General features: G+C 46.3%; 2 protein-coding genes across 2 annotated transcripts in view; both read left to right on the forward strand.

Annotated features, from left to right (window-relative positions):
- MYRFL (myelin regulatory factor like) overlaps positions 1 to 24,384 on the forward strand; it is a 512,195-nt gene that overhangs the window by 196,034 nt on the left and 291,777 nt on the right. The gene's annotated exons all lie outside the window — the stretch shown is intronic.
- KCNMB4 (potassium calcium-activated channel subfamily M regulatory beta subunit 4) overlaps positions 1 to 24,384 on the forward strand; it is a 31,437-nt gene that overhangs the window by 2,734 nt on the left and 4,319 nt on the right. The window contains exon 2 of the mRNA XM_077338794.1: positions 15,473 to 15,600. Within this exon, the coding sequence (XP_077194909.1) occupies positions 15,473 to 15,600 (128 nt within the window). The remainder of the gene's footprint in view (positions 1 to 15,472; positions 15,601 to 24,384) is intronic.

The following is a 24,384-nucleotide window of genomic DNA, read 5'->3' on the forward strand; positions in this document are numbered from 1 at the left end:
CCGAAGCAGCCGATTAGCTTGCGGCCCGGCAAGCTTCTCTTCCCGCCCCCTCCCAAAGCAAGAAGCTTGCCGGGCCGCAAGCTGATCGGCCGCTTTGGCGGCCGATATGCTCGCAGCCTGGTGAGCTTCTCGCTGTGGGGGGGGGGCGGGAAGAGGGAGCCGCGGCCCAGCGCCGAGGCCTTTGCGGCCCGGCACCGGCCCACAGACTAGGAGTTGGGGACCACTGCTCTACTAGTTCTAATGACAGACATTGGAATAGGGAAAATAGCACAGAAGCACAATGCCTTATTGGTTGTTGAAACCGTTTCCTCTACTTAGAATTAATTAGAAGAGTTTGCTTGCTGCTATCTTCAAGAATCATTTCATATATTATGAAGCGGCAAACCCAGCCACAGAGTGTATTCCTGATAAGGAAGTGCAGCTGATATTGGCATACTGACATATTTTTCTTGTCAACCCCCCCCCACCCCTTTCAAGAAAATGGAAGCCACGTCATACCTTTTATGAAGAACTTGCAGTACAGTCCATTGCTCAAGGCAGGGGTAGTCAACCTGTGGTCCTCCAGGTTTCCATTGACTACAATCTCCATGAGCCCCTGCCAGCATTTGCTGGCAGGGGCTCATGGGAATTGTAGTCCATGAGCATTTGGAGGACCACAGGTTGACTACCCCTGGCTCAAGGAACACAATGAGTGTTAGGTAAGGGTTCTCTTTAAATACCCTCCAATACCTTCACAGGCCGCTTTGCCAGCAAAGGTAGTGGAGGTGAGGGATTTAAAGGGACCAGGCAGCTGCTTACCATCTGAGAATGGCAGATGTGCTGCCCGATCCCTTTACTTTCTTTCCCAAGATGGGTTTAAACAGAGCAGGCAGCATGGCTGTCATTGTCAGCTGGTAGGTGGCTGCCTGGTCCCTCTAAATGATCCCCCCCCACCCTCACAGGTAGCTTTGCCTATAAGGGGGATGGGGTGGGAGGTATGCAAGCATACAAAACGTATCAGAGCCTCCTCGCATGGCTGGGGCTCTCCCTGGAGGCTTTGGAATGTTCAGCACATCATCGGAAATATGCACAGTCCTTTATATGATAATCAAAACAACAGGATGTTCTGCTCGCTTTTGAATTAAGCGCAGCGCCTCACCAAGCTGGATGTTAAAAAGCAACAGGAGGAGGGGAAGTCTTGGGGCTTTTGCCTTGAGGCTTTGCTGTCTGCAAGTTGTGTGGGATGAAGGCTGGTTTCAATAAGCATCTGAAAGACATTAGAGGGACTTACCTGTTATAAAAAAAATTCAACTAAGTGCCATCCATTGTGGCTTCTTCCCAGCAAAGTGAGGCTGCTGCTTCATACCGGTTAGACCTTGGTTTTTAGATTTTTCCATGTGAAGTGCATGCTTTGGAAACACACGTTCCTTGCTTTTTTACTGTAAATCCTTTGCTGTCCCCTTGAGATTTCTCCTAGTGCATTGCATGACACCTTGTGATCAGCTTTGCAATCAAGTTATCATGCTAGAATGTTTAACAAAGATTTATAGGACAAAAAGGACGAAGAGTGTATGCTGAAATTGGTGATTGAGACTTTTGAAGCACGCTGGCTACAGTCATGTGAAAGGCTAGGTAGCACAAATCACTTTTAGCTGCAGGCAGCTTCTGAATCAATACCTGTCTGATAGAGAATCACATTAAATGGGTTGTTAGCTATCTATGAAAGTTCATGCCACCAAAACCCAGTGAGGCTGGCCACAAAGCACTCAAGAACTCTCTGCACTTTTACTGCTGCAGGCTTGTTCTGGCTCTTCTGAAATTTGCCTCGTAAACAATGGATTCTCAAATGGACCTCCAATATGTCTCAGAAGCCTTGTAATTGGATTAGCAGGAGAGTATAGTGTATCTGTTCATTTCTGCCCTGCCTTTCTCCCCAAAGAAGACAAAGCAGCGTAAGTCATTCTTGGCTCTTTCAAAAGGAGGAGCAAACTTGCAGCAATCTTATGAGGTAGGCTAGGCTGAGGATGTGTGACTGTCTCAAGGTGACCCAACAAGCTTCCTTGGCAATGGGGAGTAGAACTTGGGCCTCCCAGATCCTAGTCCAACTCTTCTGACATTGTTGTTATGTGCGAAGTCGTGTCTGACCCATCGCAACCCCATGGACAATGATCCTCCAGGCCTTCCTGTCCTCTACCATTCCCTGGAGTCCATTTAAGTTTGCACTTCTGACATTAGTGAGGTTGAAAAACTGTGATGTGTCAATAGCCAGGGCTGGCCTGATGCTTTTATGAGAAGGGGAAGGGAGGTATGGTGACTCAGAATTTTCTAAAAACAGGATTAGGGGTGGGTGGCAACTAGCATGTTGTTCCTTGTCCCACGTTGTTGAGATGGGATTGAATTTTGAATCCAGATACGAGCTAGACTTGGGGCCATTCCGCACAGGGGGAAAAAAGCCTTACGCCAGCGCAATGACGTAACTCTAAAAAAACCCGTATCTCCTGGAATTCCTCACCTCCTGGCTCCTCTGCTGCCGTTTTACGCTTCCTGGCATTTTGCATGGCTGCTTGAAATGGTGGAAGAGGAGAATGTGCTATACACAATCCTCTCTTCCCCGTCAATCAAGACAGGCAGCCAATCACCTTTCTCCTTTCTATGCTTTGACATTTATTCATATAATTTATTTAGATATTTCTGCCTAGATTTTCTCCCCAGTGATGACCCAAAATGACTTGTAACATCTCCCCATGGGGTTGCCAGGTCCATTCATGCTGCCTATGGGTGATGGGGAGGTGCTTTTTGGAAGCAAATCAGCATGGTGATGTTCCCCAGAAGTGACATTGGAAACATTGAGGAGGGACATTCTGCCTTTTGGGCAAAACTCCATGGTTCACTTTCGAGTGACATCAGCATGTTGCATTAAAATTCAGCATTCTTCTGTTCCAGATACTGAGGGACCCCAGCCTGAACCTGTGGAGCTAACAAACCTATCTCCCCCTCTCCATTTCATTCCCACAGCAATCCAGATAGGCAGGGCAGAAAGAGAGTGCTTGGCCCAAGATTGTACAGTGAGCTTCTGGGGGGGGGTGTTCACACCTTGGTCTCTTGGGTTCGTCCATTAACCACTGTCTCTGTTAGTCATTTCTTGCCTCTCTTTCAGTCTGTTTTCTACCTTGATGTTACCATCACCAGTAGAACAGGAAGATAATTTTCCTGCATCTTGGAGACAGAGAAAAATCTGTCCAGTTGGTTGCAGGGGTAATGGGGAAATTAGGGGAACAAAGTTTGAGTCCAGTGACACCTTTAAGACAACAAGGTTTTATTCAAGATATGAGCTTTCATGTGCATGCATACATCTTCAGATACAAATGGGGAATGTTGGAGTAGTCAGTAACTGGGTGTTGCACAGTCTTCAGCTCTGTCTATTCCTAGGGTTTTAGGGGACCTTGCTACCTAATATCCTTGTGAAGGTTTAGAAGAGCTACCTTGAATGATTGTTGTATTGTGAGAATTCCAGTTCTCATGTCTGGGCAAGGTTCCTTCATCACCTGCTTTTGATAGGCTTCCTTGAAAAGTTTGTCCCTTACATTTGGCTTATGGTGGAAATGTCCTTATTTAAATGCTGGAAAGCTTGTGTTGTGATTTATGGCAGTGTCTTAGAGCCCCAAGACTACAGCAGCATGTTGTTCATAAGCATACTGTTCAGAATGAAGTGAAAGTGCTAAATATAATCAAGGTCAGATATAAACGGCTCTAAAATTTTAGAAGATAAAAAAACTGAAAACCACAGAATTTAGCATAGGAGAAAAAAAGGCCTCAGAGGAGCAGACCTGGCCTGGCTATGAAGCAAAACAGTGACCATTACATCGTTTGGGCTCTGAAGGCAGCCCCACCAAGATTCAGGGCGTTTGATACTTTATCTGTTTGTCTCTATGATGTCGTCATTTCAAGCAGATTGTTTCAGATGGAGGCAATGCTGGATAGGAGGGAAATTACCAGCTTTTCGTTGCTAGGTACTATTTCACATCTGAGCAAGTGACTGAGTCTTCCAGCATGAGCAGATTTGTGAAAGAATCACCAGTCATCTTTTCTTCATTATTTGGAAGCCCTGAAGAAAATTTTTGAAGCAGTCACAGTGCTGTTTGTGGAACTTTCTCACCACCAGAAGTCTCTCTTTTTTTGCCAGCATGCTTTGACAAAGAGCAGCCTTTTACATTATTGAGACTTGATGGATTAGTATTTGCATCTGGCCTTTGAAAAACTGCTGTCTCTTGGCCTCAGCCACCCTTTTTGCAATAGTGTGTGGATAATACTCACCGATATTAGGATTGCTAACGAAATGTACCTAAAGATTCCTAAGCACTGAAAAGTGCTATATAAATTAGTTATGGTGAAGACACAATTTCTCCCACTTTAGTGGCAGAGGAGTCTTTAGATATTTACATTCTGGAGGACTTTTTATGTGCTTGCCTTGAGACTCTCATTTGAGGTACAACAAAAACAATATTAGATTTTTGTTGACTTTTCTTGGCATTATGTTGTCTGCATTTTCATTCATCAGGCTTCGTAGTACCTTGGTCTTTACTATCCACTTCTGCAGAAATTGCAGTTGGTTTGTTTTGCTGGTGTGGGAGAAATGAAAAAAATAATCATCTTTCAGTTGAGAAAAAACAAGGAAGGAGGAACCTGGTCTCCTTGATTTAACTGAAATGTGTCTTCCAGTTGCTTGGCAACTAGGTATGCTTCCCCCCCCCCCCCATTCTCTTTATTTATTTATTGCATTTGTATACCGCCCTCCCCTGAGGCTCAGGTTGGTTCACACGGAAAATAAAGAACAATACTTCGAACTCAGTTTTGTGTCAAGTAAAATATAGCAATAGTAATAATAACAAAAAATAACAACAGAAAATAAGTATTTAACAGAACAACAATCAAACTGGTCCATGGTTCAGTTCAGGTACATAGATTCCTGGGAGGGAGGTTCAGGGGCCCAGTGGTGTTACTGGTTCCAGTCAACCTCAACCAAATGCCTGGCAGAAGACCTCCCTTTTGCAGGCCTGATTTAGTTTCGTTAGGGCCCTGATCTCTGGGAGCTCATTTCACCAAGTGGGGGCTATGACAGAGAAGGCTCTGGCCCTGGTTGAGGTCAACTGGGCTTCTTTTGGACCAGGGATCACTGACCAGTTGGAGATGGCAGAACGCAAAGCACTTTGAGGGGCATAGGCAGAAAGGTGGTCCCCCAGGTACACTGGGCCCTGACTACATATGGTCTTGAAGGTGATTACCAGAGCCTTTAGCCTGATTCGGAATTTGACTGGTGGCCACTGTAGTTGTTGGAGAATGGGCTGGATGTGGGACCTCCATTGTGTTGTTGTGAGGACCCTGGCTCCTGCATTTTGGACCAGCTGTAGTTTCTGAATCAAGGCTAAGGGCAGGCCTGCTTAGAGTGAGTTGCAGAAATCCAGTCTAGAGGTGACCGTTGCATGGATCACTATGGCTAGGTATTTCAAGGCCAAGTAGGGTGCTAATAGTTTAGCTTGGTGAGGTGGTAGAATGCCAGCCATGCTACTCTTGTGACTTGAACTTCCATTGAGAGGGAAGCATCCAGGATCATGCCCAGTTTCCTGGCGGAGTGAGCCACTGATAACTGCACATCATCCAGAGTGGGCAGATGTACTTCCTCCCATGGTCCCTTCCTGCCCAGCCATAGGACCTCTGTCTTTGAAGGACTGAGATTCAGACAGCTCTGCTTGAGCCATTTCATCACTGCTTCCAGGCAGCAGACTAATGGTTCTGGTGGAGATTCAGGGCGGTCATCCATCAGGAGGAAGAACTGGGTGCCATCTGGGTATTGATGACATCCCAACTTGAAATCCCATCCCAGTTGGGCAAGAGAGTGCATGAAGATATGGAATAAAATTGGAAAGAAGACTGCTCCTTGTGGGACTCTGCAAGTGAATTTTGGCTGCTTGATTATCTCTCTCTTATTGCTACCTTCTGTCCACCACCCTGGAAGAAGATCAGCCATTGAAAGGCTGTCCCCTGTATTCTGGCATCAGCAACGTGCTGAGTTGAAAGCTTATGGTCAACTGTGTTGACTGCTGCTGAGAGATCTAGTAGTACCAGCAGCACCATCCTGCCTCGGCCCAGCTGGCGACAGGTTGTCTGTCAGGGCGACTAGCACTGTCTCTACCCCATGGCCAGGCCGGAATTCTGACTGAGATGGATCTAGAACAGAAGTTTCTTCCAGGAATACTGAAATTTGATCTGTGACTGCTCTTTCCACCATTTTCTCCAGAAGTACGAGATTGGTTGATAGTTGTTGGGCTCTCGTGGATCTAAATATGTTTTTTTCCCCAGTAGTGGGTGTACCACTGCCTCTTTTAGTCCCTCCAGAAATTCTCCCGTTGACAGAGAAAGGTTGATTATCTCCCGGAAGGGGGCCTTTATTCTTATGTCGGATGTTTTTGGAAGCCATGGTGGGCAGGGGTCTGGTGACCTTTAATGGCCAGATGGGGATAGAAGATGCCTAGTATGGTGCAGCAGGAGTAGAAGCAGGAACACTGAGGTGGAAAAGAGAGCAGTGGCATGGTGAAAAAGGAGAAAGGAGCTGTGAATCAGGTCTTTCAGCAATGTAATCCTGAGAGCTACCTCTACCCTGGCTGCCAGTGGCCTTACAGTGCTGCTAGCCCATTCCCTAAAGGATTTCAGTAGTGACCAAGCTCTTTAACATTGCTAATGGTACAGTCTTGGTCGACTCAGCTCCTGCAGTCCTTTCTAACACTGGAGCTCTCTAAGTGATTAGTACAGTGTATTCCTGATGGTATCTAAACATACTCTGAAATTTAATTCATGAGCAGTCCCCACCTTTTATAGGCATCCCTATGCAGGGCCGGATTTTCCTATAGGCTAACTGGGCTTCAGCCTAGGGCCTCAAGATCAAGAGGGGCCTATATTCCACATTTTTATAAAGGTTAGTACCAATCACAACATGTTTCATTCAACATATTGATATATATCACAGTAATGATGTATTTTATTATCTCTCATGAAATTTACAAACTTAAAAATGGGAAGTGAAAGGGCCACATAAGTGGAATAGCCTAGGGCCTCTTTTCATGTAAATCTGGCCCCGTCCCTATGTATGAAAAGACAACAATAGAGTGCAAGGCAAGTTCAGAAACAAGAAGACTCTACTCCAAGCCCCAGATAGATGATGTTTCCCTACTTACCTGATGGTGTGATGTGCCACTTTGTGACTCTGCAAATGGCTGGGGGAGTGGCCAGGGCTAGCTCAACCCTGTTGGTTTAAAGACTTGGGATCTAACTATATGATACATTTTCCCTGTGTATGATTCTGGGGCAAGTTCAGCAGATGAGGACTGGGAATCCTTTATTGCTCAGGAATACAGGGTGTCAATTTGGACTGAGATCACAGAGTGAGCAAGTTTTAAGCTTCTCCTCCTTGCCATTTTCCTGACATTAAATGACCCTGGGGAATTGCTGTTTGCTTCTGGGGGAGATGTGTGTGGAGGAGCTACAGCTCCCCAAAGCCATTTTACATTAGAAAAACACTGCAGGGGGTTCATTTCCGCTCTCCCTTCAAGGACACCCCCAATCCAGACTCAGACCTCTGAGAAGCACAAAATTCTCAGGCAACACTTCAGCCTGACTCAGAAACTCCCTTGGGAAAACGATTGTGTAGTTAGGCCTTCAGGTACTGTATGACCTAAAACAGCCTACAAATATTGAAAATGGGTCTGGTGGACTTTGACCTTAAGTACCTTCCTTTACTGTTTGGATTGCTCTCAGTGCTAAAGACTAACGTTTTTAATTGTAATGACAGATCTAAACATTGTGGCAGAGGAAGTTTCACGGAGAGCTTGCTTTTTCATAATCTTTTTGGAATGCAAAATGAGTAGGAATGAGCAAAGTTATTATTTTAATTAAATTAACATTAATAGAGTTTTGTGTTTGTGCTGCAGTAACAGCTAATGCCTTAAGGCAATACTAGCAAAGCCAAAATATTTACTTTAGGAAAAGACACCATTACTCAGGAAAATAAAATGTCTTCTGAACATTGCCATTAATCCAAGTGCGTGGGAAGAGTGTGCTGTTTAATATGGTTCCAGCACTAACTGGAATTGCTTTGTGTGGCATGAAGCTTTCAGGGCAGCTGCTATGATACATCCTGTTGATTTAGGATCAGAAATGAAAGTACTTAAAAACTGAATTTGCCAATTTCTTTAGTTTCTGACTAGAGGTAAAATATTTAGTAGCTTCTAAATGTTCCCTCAACACACTTATTTGGTCACCTTGCACTACTCCAGGTGTACAAAGGAGAAAAAGAACATGTAAATAACTCTCTAAAGCAGTGGTTCTCAATCTGGGGGTCGAGACCCCTTTTGGGGTCGAACAATCCTTTCACAGGGGTCGCGACAAGGCAAGCTGCTTGCCGGGGGGGGGGGGTGCCACCACTGTTGCTGCTCCAGCAGTGCATCCAGTGTGGCAGTCTCCCGCCAGGTGCTCCAGGCAGCAGTGCAGCTCCTGCAGCTGTGTGCCCAGCCTCGGTGCCCTTCTTTCCAAGATGCAGTTTATATACAACCTTGAACAATGGATCTTTACGCCATTAGTCAGTTTCAGTTTAATTCCTGTGAAAGAACACTTGCCTAATTTTATGGTTGGGGTCATCATAACATGAGGAACTTGAGATGTTGAAATCAGAGTCCAGTAGCATCTTTAAGACCAACAAAGATTTATTCAAGGCATGAGCTTTTGCATGCATGCACACTTTGGCAGACAATGCATGCACATGAAAGTTCACACCTTGGATAAATCTTTGTTGGTCTTAAAGATGCTATTGGGCTCAAATTTTGTTGAGCTTCTTCAGACCAGCACAACTACTCACTTGAGGCAATAAAGTTAAATAAAATAAAAGGTTCTATTTAACACACCGGAAAAGGCTAGGAGTCAAGAACTTTGAGGTAAAAAAATCAGTGATTGTGCAGTCCTTAGTTCCTAAATATTGATAGTTATAAAAAGTTATAACTATTGATAGTTATAATAATAAAAGCTTATTTCTTTAATTTCACAGTGAGAGGCTTTTGTATCTGAGTTTTCCCAAACTCTACAGTATGCTTTGAGTTTTCTTAAACTCCACTGGTTTTCTGAAGGCTGGTATCCTCTGTCAGTATCCATTGTTCCCTTGTCTCTAACTTCTGGAGTGTATAAAGCAGCATCTTTTCACACCAGACCAAGGGAATCCTCAGAGCCAATTTCCCTGTTTAACTGGGCAGGGATTTTTCTTCTTTCCGTAGATGATATATCGCCTTACCTTTGGCCTGTCTGGGAGTCTCAGACCACTACACAAATCACCCTGCCAAATATTATTTCCAGTTCTGTCTCTGTAGAACTGGTTTCAGCTTTGTCTGAACCCAGACTCTTTAGTCAGAACCATGTTTTCTGCCTAAAATCTATTCAGAGTAGATACTAAACTACTTAGGTATAGATAGAATAGCCATTTCTCAATGCAGGTCTTGATTCTCTCAGTATGCACGTCTTCTAGGACTTCTCTCTCAGCTACTGCTGATCAATCAGAGTCCTTGGAGCAGGCTGTCACTCAAGCTCTCTAGCTGTATGAAGAACAATAAGGTCAGAATCCAGTAGTACCTTTAAGACCAACAAAGATTGCAAGCACTCAAAAGCTCACGCCTTGAATCAATCTTTGTTGCTTTTAAAGGTACTACTGGATTCTGATTTTATTGTGCTACTTCAGACCAACATGGCTACTCATTTGAATCTAGCTGTATGAAGGTTTAACTCTTCATTTCCTGGTTCTCTGATACTTCAGCACTTTTGAGACTTGCTTTTAATGTGCTGTCCATGATATCTGTGTTCTAATGTGTATTTTATTACAGGTAGTTATGTGATTGTGGAGAAATGCTACATGCTTTCATTGAAGTGTTAGATATTGAAATACAGATAGCAGCATCTCCAAGTAACTTGTTGGTGGCATCATGCAGGACAACATGGAGAGTCCAAACAAAACTTTGGTGATAGAGAATCTTCCTAAGATCCCAAACAATTAGTTTAGTGCAACTGTCATGAAATACAGAGACTCAGATAGTGAGGTTAACCAGGTACATGAAAAGAAGCCAAATGGATTATTGGTGTGTGGGACAAGAAAAGGATTCTGGTAAAATACTCTGAAATACTCAAGAAAGGGATTCTGGTAAAAAGCAGAAAGTACTTTCAAAATGGCTTCAAGCATGGTCTGTCAGCTCAAATGGGAAATGCACATGATAACATTGTAGTGTAATGTTTATTAGGGAAAAGGCCTCTTTTTGTTAATTCTCCCTTGGCTGATTAGTTTTCATTTATATCAGGAACCACCAAGGGTTGGAATTGGGATTGTCTTCATGCTTAGACCCATATATCATCGGGAGAAGGATGCTTGATCAGCCATCCTCCCACCTCATTTTCCACTTCCAGAAAATATGTGGGGCTGTTTTTGCCTGCCTGAGTTGTGAGAAGGCTGGACATGGTCCCTGGAGCCCAAAAAGATATTTTGTGTTAATGGCTGGCTTAAAAACAAGGTGCTCAGACCCCTGTATGATCGGGAGAAGGCTGCCCGATCACCTGCCCCCTTCTTTTCCAGCTTATTCCCCACCTCCAGAAAACAGAAAAAGGGCTGTGTTTTGCCTGCTTGATCCCCAAAAGACCATGGACACTCTAAAGAAGATTGTATTTTACCTATGACAATGTAGGTTTGTGATTGCGCTGCAACACGGATCATGCCATTTAAAAAGAAAAATTACTCTGATCAGGAAATGGAGAGGGGAGGGCAGGAGCGAGGGTGGGACAAAGCTGCCAAGACTATTGCACATTTGCCCCTCCATATGGGCTTATTCCTGGTTGCTCACTGATGGGACGTGCGATGTAGGGATGTAAGTCCATTTTTGGAGATTTCTGAAGTTGCAAGTTAAAAATGGGCAAAACTTGACCCAGCTACTGGACAGTCTCAAGATCCAAGTGACGTCATGTGGAGGGGGTTCTAAAGCCCTCCAACATTCTAAGGCTGTCCAGGAACAGATTCCTTGTGCGGAAATGCTCCTTAAGTTCCCACCCATCTAAGGTTGTGGGCACCAACATCCAGTTCTGAGCATCGATGTATGCTTGATAAAGGTAAAGGTAAAGGTTTCCCCTGTGCAAGCACCTAGTCATGTCTGACCCTTGGGGTGACGCCCTCTAGCGTTTTCATGGCAGACTCAGTACGGGGTGGTTTGCCAGTGCCTTCCCCAGTCATTACCGTTTACCCCCCAGCAAGCTGGGTACTCATTTTACCGACCTCGGAAGGATGGAAGGCTGAGTCAACCTTGAGCCAGCTGCTGGGATTGAACTCCCAGCCTCATGGGCAAAGCTTTCAGACGGCTGCCTTACCACTCTGCGCCACAAGAGGCTCTATGCTTGATACCTAGCATCTTTCTTTTTTGAAACTAAGCACAACCCAAAACCCACCCTAAGAATGGTTTCTCCAGAACAGGTTCAATATGTATTAGGACTGTAATGGGCCTCTATAGCAGTGGTCCCCAACCTTTCCGAGGCTGGGGACCGGCAGGGCATCGGGCCGCGCCCGCACGGACCGGCCGCGCCCGCGCATCGGGCCATGCCCGCGGGCCGCGCCCATTCATCGGGCCGCGCCCGCGTGGGCCGCACCCGCACATCGGGCCGCGCCCACGGGCCGTGCCCGCACATCGGGCCACGCCCGCGGGTCGTGCCCGCACGGGCCGTGCATGCGCGATGCGCGGACCCACCCTGATTCCCTCTCCCCGCCCTCCCGCAGTAAGAAGCTTCCCGGGCCGCAAGCTTGCGGCCTGGGAAGTTTTTTTACTGCGGGGGGGGGGCGGGGAGAGGGAGCTGCGGCCCGGCGCCATGGCCTTTGTGGCCCGGCACCGGGCCGCGGCCCGCAGGTTGGGGACCACTGCTCTATAGCATAGCGTAGCACGTGTCAGTATGATATAGAATCTCTCTGTCATATGCATCTAATTTGGGAGAGTATGTGGCTTTGAGAAGTCACTTCTGAATGGCTATTTTGTTCTGATTTATAAGGGATTATATTTCAGTCTCTTCCGGAGTGTTATGGACTGCTGTAACACTTAATTCATATGGGTGTTGTGAAGGTTATTTAACATTTGTTCTGGAGTGCTGACACTTCAGGAGTGTTGTATAAGTGCAACATTTGTTTTTTATACCATTTATTTATTTTGGTACCATATTTGTAGAACTGCTTTCCAGAAGTTCAATGTCTTTTTTCCTGCTTTAATTTGTGTGATGGAGGATTATGAATTCAGGTTTAAGAGATAAAAATGTATTATGTAACAAGTTTGTTTATGTTAAATCACACATCTTTTAAACCAAGCTTGCTTTTTAAAAATAGTAACAATTTTTTAATGGACAAGGAGTTTTAAAATAATTTGCACCTACCCCATGCTTTATTAATTCTTGGGCTCTGATGAGAACTAATGTGTTTTATCAGTATATACTGAAATGGCATCCAAAATAAGGTTCTCATTTATTGGAAAGATGCAGTGCTGTTCAGTAAATGCTAGGTAATGCTCTGTAATTTCTGCAGGGCAGCAGGATCACACAGCCTGATAAAATGAATGGTTGCTCAACAGCAGTGTACAACTGGACTACGCCTGTAGTGTTTAACTAGAAAGGCTGATTCACATGTGCTATAAATAGCATGACTGCTGAGCACTTGCATATGAACATGTGAGGTCTGATTTAAAACAAGAATGGCTGCTACCTGTACATAAGCCTAATCAGCACTCTGGCCCTTTGGACAGGCTGCAGCAATGTTTAAGTAGGACATTGTGGGTGAGTGCAGTCTCATAGGTAAGCAAGCACCTTTGCCGCATCTGCATGACGTTTCCATCAGCCCCCAGCGGTCTCTATTGCAATGAATGGCATCTGAAATAATACAGTGTGGTTCAAAAACACTATTTGTTGAGTCAGACCTGTGATGGTAGATTTGATTGATTCATTTGTGCCCTGCTTTTCTTCGCAATGGTGATCCGAAGCTGCTTATATCATTCTCCCCTCCTCCATTCTATCCTCACAGCAACCCTGAGAGGTAGGTTAAGCCAAGAGCCTATTACTGGTGGAAGTTCTTCCATTGCTCAAGTGGAGATTTTTGCCTCGGGAATCCAGGTCCTAACCCAACACCCTGAACCACTACGCCACACTGGTGGTGTGTAAATCCTTGTTTAACTTTGCAGGTAAGAGTGATGTGTAAGCATCCTCAGGCAGCACCATACATTACCTAGGTGTATCGAATGCTCATTCAGGATGCTTATCAGATGCGTATGCTCTGATTAGTCAAGGGGAAAAAAAACAATAGATCCATTATCGATGGGATATTTCATTTCTTTTTTGCCATTAGTTTACGTTAGCTCTCCTTTTGGGTTCTATTTGACTATTCAGCAGGATTAGGGACCATCTGTTAAACCGATAAGGTGGAGGGGGGAAATGTGTACTTTGAGCTCATTACAACTTCCTACACAACAAAACCAAATTAGCTGCCATTTGAAATCTTCTCAAAACACTGCCTAAAGCTGTAAAAATATTTTCTAGTTTCTATAGTATTGCAGTTTCGTTTAGATTGATCACTCCTGCTCATTTGATTCTTACACTAAGAGGTCCAGAAAATGGAACAGTAGCTGCTTATATCAGATCTGCATTTCAGGAGATACAGTGATGCACTAAATTCATTTTGGTTCTTATAAGATTAAGCCAGGTAGGTCAGACTAAATCTCAAAATATGCATGTAAATAATCAACAGGATTAAAGCTGCTTTAGCCCATCTGCTTGTGGATCTTGTTCTGGAGAGAAAATTAATTTAAACAAGCCACTATTACTTTTGTGGTTTGTTTTAATAGGAATATATTTATTCCCCATATCACAAGCTGTCAGCTTTCAGGCTTTGGAGAGTGTGTTCCTAAATCACAAGTAGCCAAGTGTTAGGCTTCTTTGGCATGCACTTCATTTGCCAAGGGCCAAGCTCACATATCGCTGCTGAAATCAACATTTATATTCCTGAAACATGTAGTTACAAAGTGTGTAACATCACTGAGCAACCAAACATATTGTGATGGAGGATGTGAGAAAATCTGGCCAATTGCCTCGTGGGAAAGAATTCTAATGTATAAATTGGGGGGGGGGGGGATTGTTGGTTGGCAACATTTTGATTTGTTCAGAAGCTTCAGTCTCCCTTCTTCAGTTCAATGTGAATCTTCTTCTGAAGTAGCTGAATATTTTTTCTTATTTTACTCTGAACTGGCCTGACCCAGATAGCCCAGTCTAGCCCATTCTTCTCAGATCTCAGAAGCTAAGGAGGGCTGGCCCATTACTTGCATTGATGAGAAGATGGAAACCTGAACATTCCCATTGAAGTCAGTGGCATTGACTTTAATGGCCAAATTGATTTGGTGCAATAAGTACCGTGCAACCCCCCCCTCAGGTAAAACAATATATTTAAATCAAGTTTTCGATTCTATTATAAGCCGTTCATATCCTAACCTCCTGACCAGGTGCTAAAACAATTAAATCCTGTTATCTGTTAGGTTCTTTCCCCCCAACAGAGGACTGAAAAGGCATCTTGAGTAATGAGACCTATATGGTCAAGACCTAGTGCTGGTTGGATGAATACAACAAGAAGAGGAATTTGGTAAAATGGCATCCTCATCCCTGTGATGCTTGGAGACTAAAGCTAGAATCCAAAACATGGTTCCATGAGCCTGGAGGAGTTTCGATTCATTTTTTCTTCTTCACAACTTAGTGTTTGGCACTAAGTGCTTCCAGTGTATTCCATGGAGATTCATAGATTGAGTTATAAGAGACCGGATTTGTAGATGTTGTGTTACATACAGATGTCATTTAAAACCATTTTGTATTTTTAAATACAATTGGACAATTGGAATAGTCAGGCTTTTAGGAAGTATGATTTGTATCCAGTTCGGGTAATTGCCATAGTGTGTGCTGTCTGCCAGCTTCAGCATATTGTGATTGATTATTAAATCATAATATTGCATAAGTGAAACACTGCCTTTTGTGCACATTTTATATTTGTAATTATTTTTTCCCTTTCTAGCTACACAGTCTTATAAAACTAAGATTGCAATTACGTTCCCTGTATTTTGGCATGTTAAACAATAGATTGGTTATTTTCCTGTTATTCTAATTCTTATATAACTATCTAAAATTAGAGGTCAGGTGTATGAGTGTGAAAACTCACTCTTGTGTGGGATCAGTTTAATATTCAGTAATTAAGCAGTAATGCTATCAGTAACTGACAGTGTTTGGGTCGAACCTCCCCCCTTTTGCCCAGTTCTGAAACACATGTGTTAATTTAATTATGAAAACTCTTGAGAATGGTCCAAATGAAATGATAATTTATTATGCTACATGCTAAAACAACACGATTCTCTTTCAACAGTGTTCATACATCCCACCCTGTGAAAGAGAAAACCAGAAAAACTCTGAAACGGTCACTCACTGGCAAGATTACTGGCAGGATGAAGTTGGTTCTCAGCCTTTCACATGCTACTTCAATCAACACCTCAGGTATCTTTACTTCATATTTACCCCCCTTGGTGCTCTATTCTAGCCTTGTTGAAAGTGAAATTCCAGGAGGGGTTCAAGCTGAAACACAACAGTTCCAGAGAGCTTTGTTTCTGTGAGGAAGTCACTGGAATAGATTTCTGGCAAGCTCATGTTGCACCACTTGTAGTTGTTTGTCGCATGGAATTTTTAATGTAGCCAGGAGATCTGAGGATTGTCTGGCAGCCAGACAAGAGAAGTTTGGAGGTGGCTTGCCATTGCCTGCCTCGGTGCCATGACCCCTAGGAGGAACTACCACTGAGATCCTTGGAGGTCTCCCATCCAAATCAGCCCTGCTTAGCTCCTGAGATCTGATGGGATTGGATTTGTTTGGACTATCCAGGTCAAGGTACCACTAGTAAACTTAGTGCATAGGGAAAATTTGATCAGCAGCAGTGTGGCTTGTGATCTTTTGATGCATGATGGATGGCTTGCTTTCTCCTTGTTTGAGGCCTTTGGAACTATCCGCCTTACATCTGCTCTTTGATCGTGCATACCAGTACCTCAGTTGTGTGGATAGCTTTGCAATGGGAATGCAATGGGCAACCCTGCCACTTCAAACACTTGCCTAGCCCAGATGATCCTCTTATCCCTTCCAGCTTAAAACACAGTGCTGAGGAAGATGTTGGTTGGAGTGTTTACAATAAAATCCAGCACAACCTCAGTTCTTTAGGGCTGTACAGTTCGTGAGCAGCTTATTCAAGTGGTGTCCAGTTTTGACGGTGAAGAATTGCTATAACATTTTTAACTGACATTTCTATGGCTTTATCAAGAGCAGTCCCATGCTGAATGCATTACAGTAGTCTAGTCTCAAGATTACAGAGGTATTAATGGAAGGCCTCAGACCAGTTTGAAGTAAAGGGCTGCAGGAATTTCACCAGGAACCAGTGAAAGGCTTTCTTTGCAATTATGGCAGCTGGCCATCTAGGCCAGTGGTCCCCAACCTTCTTATCACCGGCGACCAGTCAATGCTTGACAATTTTACTGAGGCTCGGGGGGGGGTAGTCTTTTGCGGTGGGATGTCGCCGCCACCGCTGCCTGAGCCCCTGCTCCCCTTGCTTTCCTGCCAGCGCCCCTGATTTCCCACCGCCCACTGGGGGCGCTGCCAGCAGCAGCTGCGCAGTGCTACACTGAGGGGGAGCCCCAGCCATGGCGGCCGCTGGAGAGCACCAAAGGTGAGCCGGTGGCAGAGTGGCAGGGCAGCCCTGAGGCAGCAGCCGGGGAGGAGGACGAGGAGGAGCTGCGGCCCGGTACCGATTGATCGAACTAGTACTGGTCTCCGGACCGGGGGTTGGGGTCCACTGATCTAGGCCTCTCATCTGTTCAGGAGCATCATAGCCCTGTCAGTGTGCATGATTTCAAGAAGGCTGAATTCATCTGGTAGTAAACATTTCTGTCAGTTTTCTGACCATCTACAATTCAGTTTTGTCTCTCTGTAGCAGGGCTTGAACCAACAGGGTACAATTCCATATTCATTTCCTGAAGAGGAGAAATTGGGAGTGTCAAGAGCCTCTTCATGTGGTGCCCAGTTCCAATGGCCAACAACAGATAGGCTCACAATACTGAAAGATGAACTGAGGCATAAAAACACTTTTCTGTTCTGCTGACTCATTGCACCAGCCTTAATTACTTTCAAGATCAGCAATGCTGTAATTGATTGCATAGTGCTCCAGGTTTGTTTTCTCTGGAAATGCCTGTATTTTATATTAATGAACTGGATTCTATTGGCAAGTACAAGCTTGGCATTTTAGTGTTTTGCCTTTAGACATGTTTCTCTTTACTGATCATGCAGCAGTTTATAACCAAAAGGAAGAAGGAAATTCATTACCAAAATTGTATTAGCTGCAGTTGACTACGCAATCATAACAAAACTGCTGGTGTAACCAATTATATTTCTGAGTTGAGAAAGAAATGGGGTTTGAAGGGTTCTGTGCATAAAGACAAATGTTTTCAAGCTAGTTAAATTAGATAACAAAATCCCATTAGGGTGCCACTTTTTATTAATATAATTAATTCTCAAAATGGCTCAATCTGTGGTTACTTAAATCTCTAAATCAGGGACAGGTAGAATGAAGGGAAAATTTTCAGCAAATGTTATGTACCCCCTAAGTTTGTAAAAAAAAAATTGGAAAATTGTTTAAAATGTTGGAGGCTTTGTCTGCATGTGTACAATGTCAACTTATACATAGCAGATGGGAGGAGGAGCCCATGTGCCCTGAGACATCCCATGAACACCTACAAGTGGAAAAGGAGGCAGAAGTCAAGCCCCAGGTTGTGGTATTCTGGGCATCAAGGAACCGAATCCACTGCTGCCCCCTCCCCACTGCAGGCAAGCAGGTAGAAGGTGGAGCAGGAGTTACTGCACAGTGGTTGCATGAACTGCTGCCACCACCTCCCCCTTGCCAAGTAGTGAAGTTGTGGACAGATATGAGCCATTGGGTCAACTGCGAAGACAAGCAGCATTGGAAGGAGCCACAAACACTCCTTCCAAGCTGTAGGGGGCAGCAGTGCAGACAGGCAAAGAAGGAGCCACCAGCACTGCACCCCTCCCCCAGTGGGAGTTGGTAAGTGGGTAGGTGACCTGGGTGGATGATGGAAGAGAAGGGGAAGCAGCAACATTGCTCCTGGGCAGGTTGCCCAACAAGTGGCAGATCTGCTGGAGAAGGAGGGGGGAGATGGGATCCTTCTCCTCCTGGGGTGAGGACATCTTGCTGGGTGAGATTCCACCGTCGGGTCAAGGGAGGCAGGAACTTAACAGTTCTTCTTCCGGTCCCTAGGTGGCACTCACCCGGCCTCTTCAGTTCGGTTTCTGCCTCGGAGGGAGAGCAGTTGAGCTGGAAGATCCGAATAGATTTTACCCTCAAATCTTTCCGATTTCTATCTATCTACCTTTTCCTATCTACCTTACCTTGTGTGTGACTACCTAAGTGTGTGTCAGTCTCCGTTCGTCTCTCCTCTTCAAAAACAAACAAAAAAAACCCCTCCCCCCCACCCTGTTGAAGACTTGGCTCTGGGAAAGGCCGTTAAAGGCAAACCTCCCAGCGAAGCCCCATTGCCGGCTCCGCTCAATTCAATGGCAGACGACCTCCTGTCTGAAGGAGAACTGGAGGCGCCGATGGAACCAACGGAGCAGGAGCCAGGAAAGCTGGAGGGCGCGCCGCAGGCCGTCCCTAAACCAGCCAACGTGGAGCCAAGCCGCCAAGCGGCAAAACGCCGCAAGAAGACCGAAGCGCGGGAAAAAAGCAAGGAGAAGACGCGCGGCGGCCATTTTGAGGAAAATCGGGCGGGCGGCTCCGCAACTGCGGCTCGGTCCACGCTTGCTCGCGAGGAGACCGGAGCCGAAGAGGAGGGAGAGGAGAGCCAATCCAGGAGTACAGTAAGGCCCAGTGGGCAACATTTTTTATCTAAAGAGTTGATTGCATGTATTTCAGAGGTGGTGCAAGCGCAGTTAGAAAAAAGGGACAGAGGGCCTGAGGGGCATAGATGTCGCAGGCAGGCCTCCCCTGAATCAGAAAGGGAGGAATATGGGGACTTGGCCGAGCAAAGACTCTCCTGGCCCACTAAAGCAGCGCGCAAAAGACCCCATTGGAGCCCTGATAGGGAGGATTATCCTTCTACAGCAGATGAGTCCTCAGTAAAGGAAGATGGGGAATTTTTATCTGATGAAGAAGTGATTGAAATTATGGAATTACCTGAGGTGTCCAAAAGATTTTTTTAAACCAGAAGACTATCAGTATCTGCTATCAAAATGCCTTAATGCATTGGACCTAAAATGGAAACAGGGGACGGAAGATCCAGAGGATCAGGACCCTAGAAGGCCTTATGGCAATAAAGAATATTTTCCCCCAGAGGAGGATGTTCCTAGAAACTTTCCACTACCAGTATTTTTTGAGAAAAAATTCAGAGCAGAATGGGAAAAGCCCATGGCAAACAGGCAGTTACCAGGGTATGCAAAAAAGTTGTATACAATGCCTGATTACGCAGAGGAAATCTTAAGAACCCCGATTGTGGATGCCCCGGTAGTGGGGCTGCAATCCTATGGTCTTCTCTCGGAAGATGGCCAGGGATCTGTAAGAGATATAATGGATAGGAAGGCGGATTTTGCCTTACGTAAGACTCATGAAACCTTAGCAATGTCTCTAAGAGCATCTTCAATAGCATCAATTGTCTCCAGAGCCACAATCATGTGGGTCAAGAAGCTAATTCAGCTGTTGCTGGAACCAGATAAGAGAGTGGCAGAAGGAATGAACAGAGTGCTAAAAGTAGCTTGTTTTTCAGCAGACGCCACCCTGGACGCATCCATCTTCAACGCCAGAGCCATGGCCACAGCGGCAGCTGCGAGACGGACACTGTGGCTGAGAGCATGGCAGGCAGACGCAAAAGTGAAATCAATCGTCACTGTTTATCCATTTCATGGATCCAAACTGTTCGGGGAGTCTTTGAACAAGGTCCTGGTGGAGACACTTGATAAAAAGCGCGTGATGCCAAGGAACCTGAGAAGAAAGGATAGACGGTTCTCCCAACTCGCAGGTAACTCCTTTCGTGCCTTCGGCTCATATAACAGGCAAAGACAAGACAGGAGATCTAGCTGGTCCAACACCAGACAGAACTTCAGGGGTGGCTACTCCAACAGGTTCCAGAGGGGAAACCATCCTCCAAAGCAGGAAAGAGACGGAAAGCCTCACAAGGCGTGACTCCCTCATCCCGGTGGGAGGAAGACTAGCCCTATTCTTGGAGCAGTGGACAAGATACCAGGCAGACAGCTGGTCGTTGGAAATCATAGAAAAGGGCTACGCCATAGAATTCCTCAAGTTCCCACCAAACCACTTCGTCCAATCACCCTTCCCAAAATCAAGACCCAAGCTGGAAAGAGCCCAAGCCGCCATACAACATCTGATCGACATCGGAGCCATAGAACCCGTACCTCGTGGTGAGGAAAGGACGGGAGTATACTCGGTGTTCTTCACAGTACCCAAATCCAACGGGGATTGGCGAGCTGTGTTAGACCTAAAGTTCCTGAATCGCTTCATCAAGCTTCGCCACTTCAGGATGGAAACTCAAATCCATCTCAGAGGCGATACAAAAAGGAGAGTACCCTACATCGCTAGACCTCATGGAAGCGTACCTGCACATTCCGATCCGAAGCGGGCACAAGACGTTCCTCAGGTTCTGCGTGGGCCAGAACCATTATCAGTACAGGGCTTTACCGTTTGGACTCTCGACAGCACCCAGAGTTTTCTTGAAGCTGTTAATCGCCCCGGTGGCCTACTTACGGAAGCAAGGAATTCACCTGCATCCATATTTAGACGACCTGTTACTGAGAGCCCAGTCCCTCCAGCAAGCAAACAATCACACCGCAATCGCGTTGCAAATCCTTCAAGACTTTGGGTTCATCGTGAACCTTCAGAAGAGCTCGATAACTCCGTCCCAATCCCTTCAGCATCTGGGGGTTCTGATCGACACGGTGACATCCAGACTCTTCATGACAGAAGGGAAAATACAAAAAACCAAAAACCTGGCAAATCAGATAATAAGAGGAAGAACGTCATCCCTGATGACACTGGCAAGTATGATAGGCGTCTTGGTGTTGAACCTCTGCACAGTGGAATGGGGGAGACTGCATTCTCGCCAACTTCAGAGCTTATTACGACCTTTTCAGCACCAGATCTCCATAAAACTGGACAAGAAGGTAAAGGTACCACAAGCCGTCAAAACCAGCCTGGCCTGGTGGACCAAGAAGGTCAACCTGTCAAAAGGAAAGCTATTCGGTCCCAGACGGGAAAAGTAACTGTTCACGGATGCGAGTCTGAGAGGTTGGGGAGCCACGCTGGAGGGCCACTCAGCCCAGGGAAAATGGTCCTCAGAAGAGTCAAAGCTCCCAATAAATGTCCTGGAAATGAAGGCAGTCTCCAGAGCTCTACTATACTTCCGATCTCAAATAAGAAACACTCATGTGTTGGTGAGAACGGACAACGTAGCAACCAAAGCCTACCTGAACAACCAGGGCGGATCCAGGTCCTCAAGCCTTCACAGGGAAGCCATGCAGGCCTTGTGTTGGGCGGAGACCAACCTGTTATCAATAAGGGCAGAATACATAAAAGGAAAAGAAAACATCCAAGCAGACTGGCTGAGCAGAGCGACGGTGTCCGCAGCGGAATGGCGTCTGAAGCCGGAAATCTTCGCCTGGATAACGTCAATCTTTGGTCAGCCCAAGCTGGACCTGTTTGCGACAATGGAGAACAGCCAGATGCCCAGATTCTTTTCCAGATACTTCCATCCGTCAGCGGAAAAGATGGATGCCCTGCTGACCCAGTGGCCAAAGGGCTTGCTCTACGCCTTTCTACCGTTTCCGGTGATCACACGCCTACTCACAAGGATAAAAGAACTCAAGGCGGAGGTGATATTAATAGCTCCGAAGTGGCCTCGTCGGCCGTGGTTTTCAACCCTGGTGTGCCTGTCAGTGCGGGAGCCACTGCAGATTCCAGTGCAGCTGGACATGCTCCAACAAGGTCCCATTTGGCATCCAGACCCGGAATGGCTCCAACTGACCGCCTGGAGGTTGAGCGGGGCGGTTTAGTCACGGAAGGCTACAGTACGGAAGTAGCGGAGACGATTATGGCTTCTAGGCGCCAGTCCACTAACAGGATCTACAATGCCTCATGGAAGGCATTCGTTCGCTGGTGCCGGCGGAGGAAGGTGGATCACCTGGCTCCAAGGTTGAGAGACGTCTTGCAGTTCCTCCAAGATGGTCTGGCACAAAGACTGAAGGTGGCGACACTTCGGCGACAAGTGGCAGCCTTAGTATCTGTCCTTCCAAATTTTAAAGGCAAGCCAATTTCTAAGCACCCCCATATCATCCGCTTCCTCAAAGGGGCTACCCAAATCCAAGGCCCAATTAACCATAGATTCCCCACTTGGAATCTGAATAAGGTTTTAACGGGAATGACGAGACACCCCTTTGAGCCCATAATGGAGATTTCTTTAAAACATCTGAGGATGAAGACAATATTCCTTACAGCTGTGACTTCAGCCAGAAGGATATCAGAACTGGCAGCTCTATCGGTCAGGAAAGAACTCTGCATCTTTCACAAGGATAAAGTGGTACTAAGAACAGATCCAGCCTTCAAACCGAAGGTGCTGTCCAATTTTCATCTTAACCAAGATTTGGTCTTGCCGTCCTTTTGTCCAAACCTGGTCCATCCGAAGGAGATAACTTGGCACACCCTAGATGTGCGGCGCTCCTTAAAAGCTTATATTATCAGAACAGAGAATATAAGAAGGTCTGACTCGTTATTTGTGTCCATTGCAGCCCCAAAACAGGGCTCGAAGCTGTCCAGCAGGGCTATCGGTAGTTGCCTCAGAGCGGCCATTGCGGAAGCGTACATGGCTCAGAAGTTGACTCCGCCACCTGGGGTCACAGCTCACTCAGTAAGGAGTACGGCAACATCAGCGGCCTTGTTCGGAAGAGCATCAATTCTCGAAATTTGCAGAGCAGCAACATGGGCCAACGCCTCCCCATTCATTCGCCATTACAAGATAGACGCTTACAGTTCAGCGGAAGCTGCATTTGGGCGAAGAGTGCTGCAAAACGTTATCAATGCGGATGACGATGGCCCACCCTGATTCTGCGGACTGCTATGGGAGGTCCCAGCAAGATGTCCTCGCCCTAGGAGGAGAATGACCATTGAATACATACCGAGAAGGGTCCTTCTCTCCTGGGGTATAAGAGGACATCTTGATCCCTCCCTTGCATCGTCAAAACAAAACAAAAAAAAGAGAATACTTAGCCGTAAGGCTTTTGGAGGTTGCCTCAGAGCGGAGTTTCCGACATGTCATAATGTGTTTCTTCCATGTTTTGATTGTGATGTGTCTCTAGTTCTTCTTCTGTTTAGGAGGTTCCTAGGTTATATGTTGTGTTTATATATGCCTAAAATGCGAACAGCTATGGCAGTGGGCGAACTGAAGAGGCCGGGTGAGTGCCACCTAGGGACCAGAAGAAGAACTGTTAAGTTCCTGCCTCCCTTGGCCCGACAGTGGAATCTCACCCAGCAAGATGTCCTCTTATACCCCAGGAGAGAAGGACCCTTCTCGGTATGTATTCAATGGTCATTCCAGCAGAATTCATGAGTTCCCCTCTTGCTTTGCCTGTTTAGTGCATATAACCATAGGTTCCCTAAATCAGTGGTCGCGGCCCGGCGACGGGCCGCGGAGGCCTCAGCGCCGGGCCGCGGCTCCGTCTTCCTTCCCCCCCCAAAGCGAGAAGCTCGCCAGGCCGCGAGCAAATCGGCCGCTTTGGCGGCCGATTAGCTCGCAGCCCGGCAAGCTTCTCACTTCGGGAGGGGAGGGAAGAGAAGCTTGCCGAGCTGCAAGCTAATCGGCTGCTTTGCTCGCGGCCTGGAGGGGCTGGGAGGGGAAGCCGCGGTCGCTGCCATGGCCTCGGAGCAAATGCACATTCGCAGACTGCCGCGCACGCACGTTTGCACTGGGGCTGCTGCGCGTGCGCGGGCCCCTGGGCCGCCCTCTCCACCCACAACTCCACAGCGGTCCGCGGCAAGCAGAAGCTTGCAGACTGCTGCCCTAAACCAAAGCCCACCCTTGGTAACCATCTTTTCCACTATACATTTCTAGTAAGGCCTTGGGGGAAGAGTGTGACTCATGGCTTAAATGCCATTCAGCACTTAACACTCACTCAGGGCGGCTGTCCTGTCCCTGAGTGCCTCCTTCTCCAACTGGCTTGCCTGTCTGTCC

Source organism: Paroedura picta, chromosome 5, assembly GCF_049243985.1.
Source record: "Paroedura picta isolate Pp20150507F chromosome 5, Ppicta_v3.0, whole genome shotgun sequence".
Lineage (NCBI taxonomy): Eukaryota > Metazoa > Chordata > Lepidosauria > Squamata > Gekkonidae > Paroedura > Paroedura picta.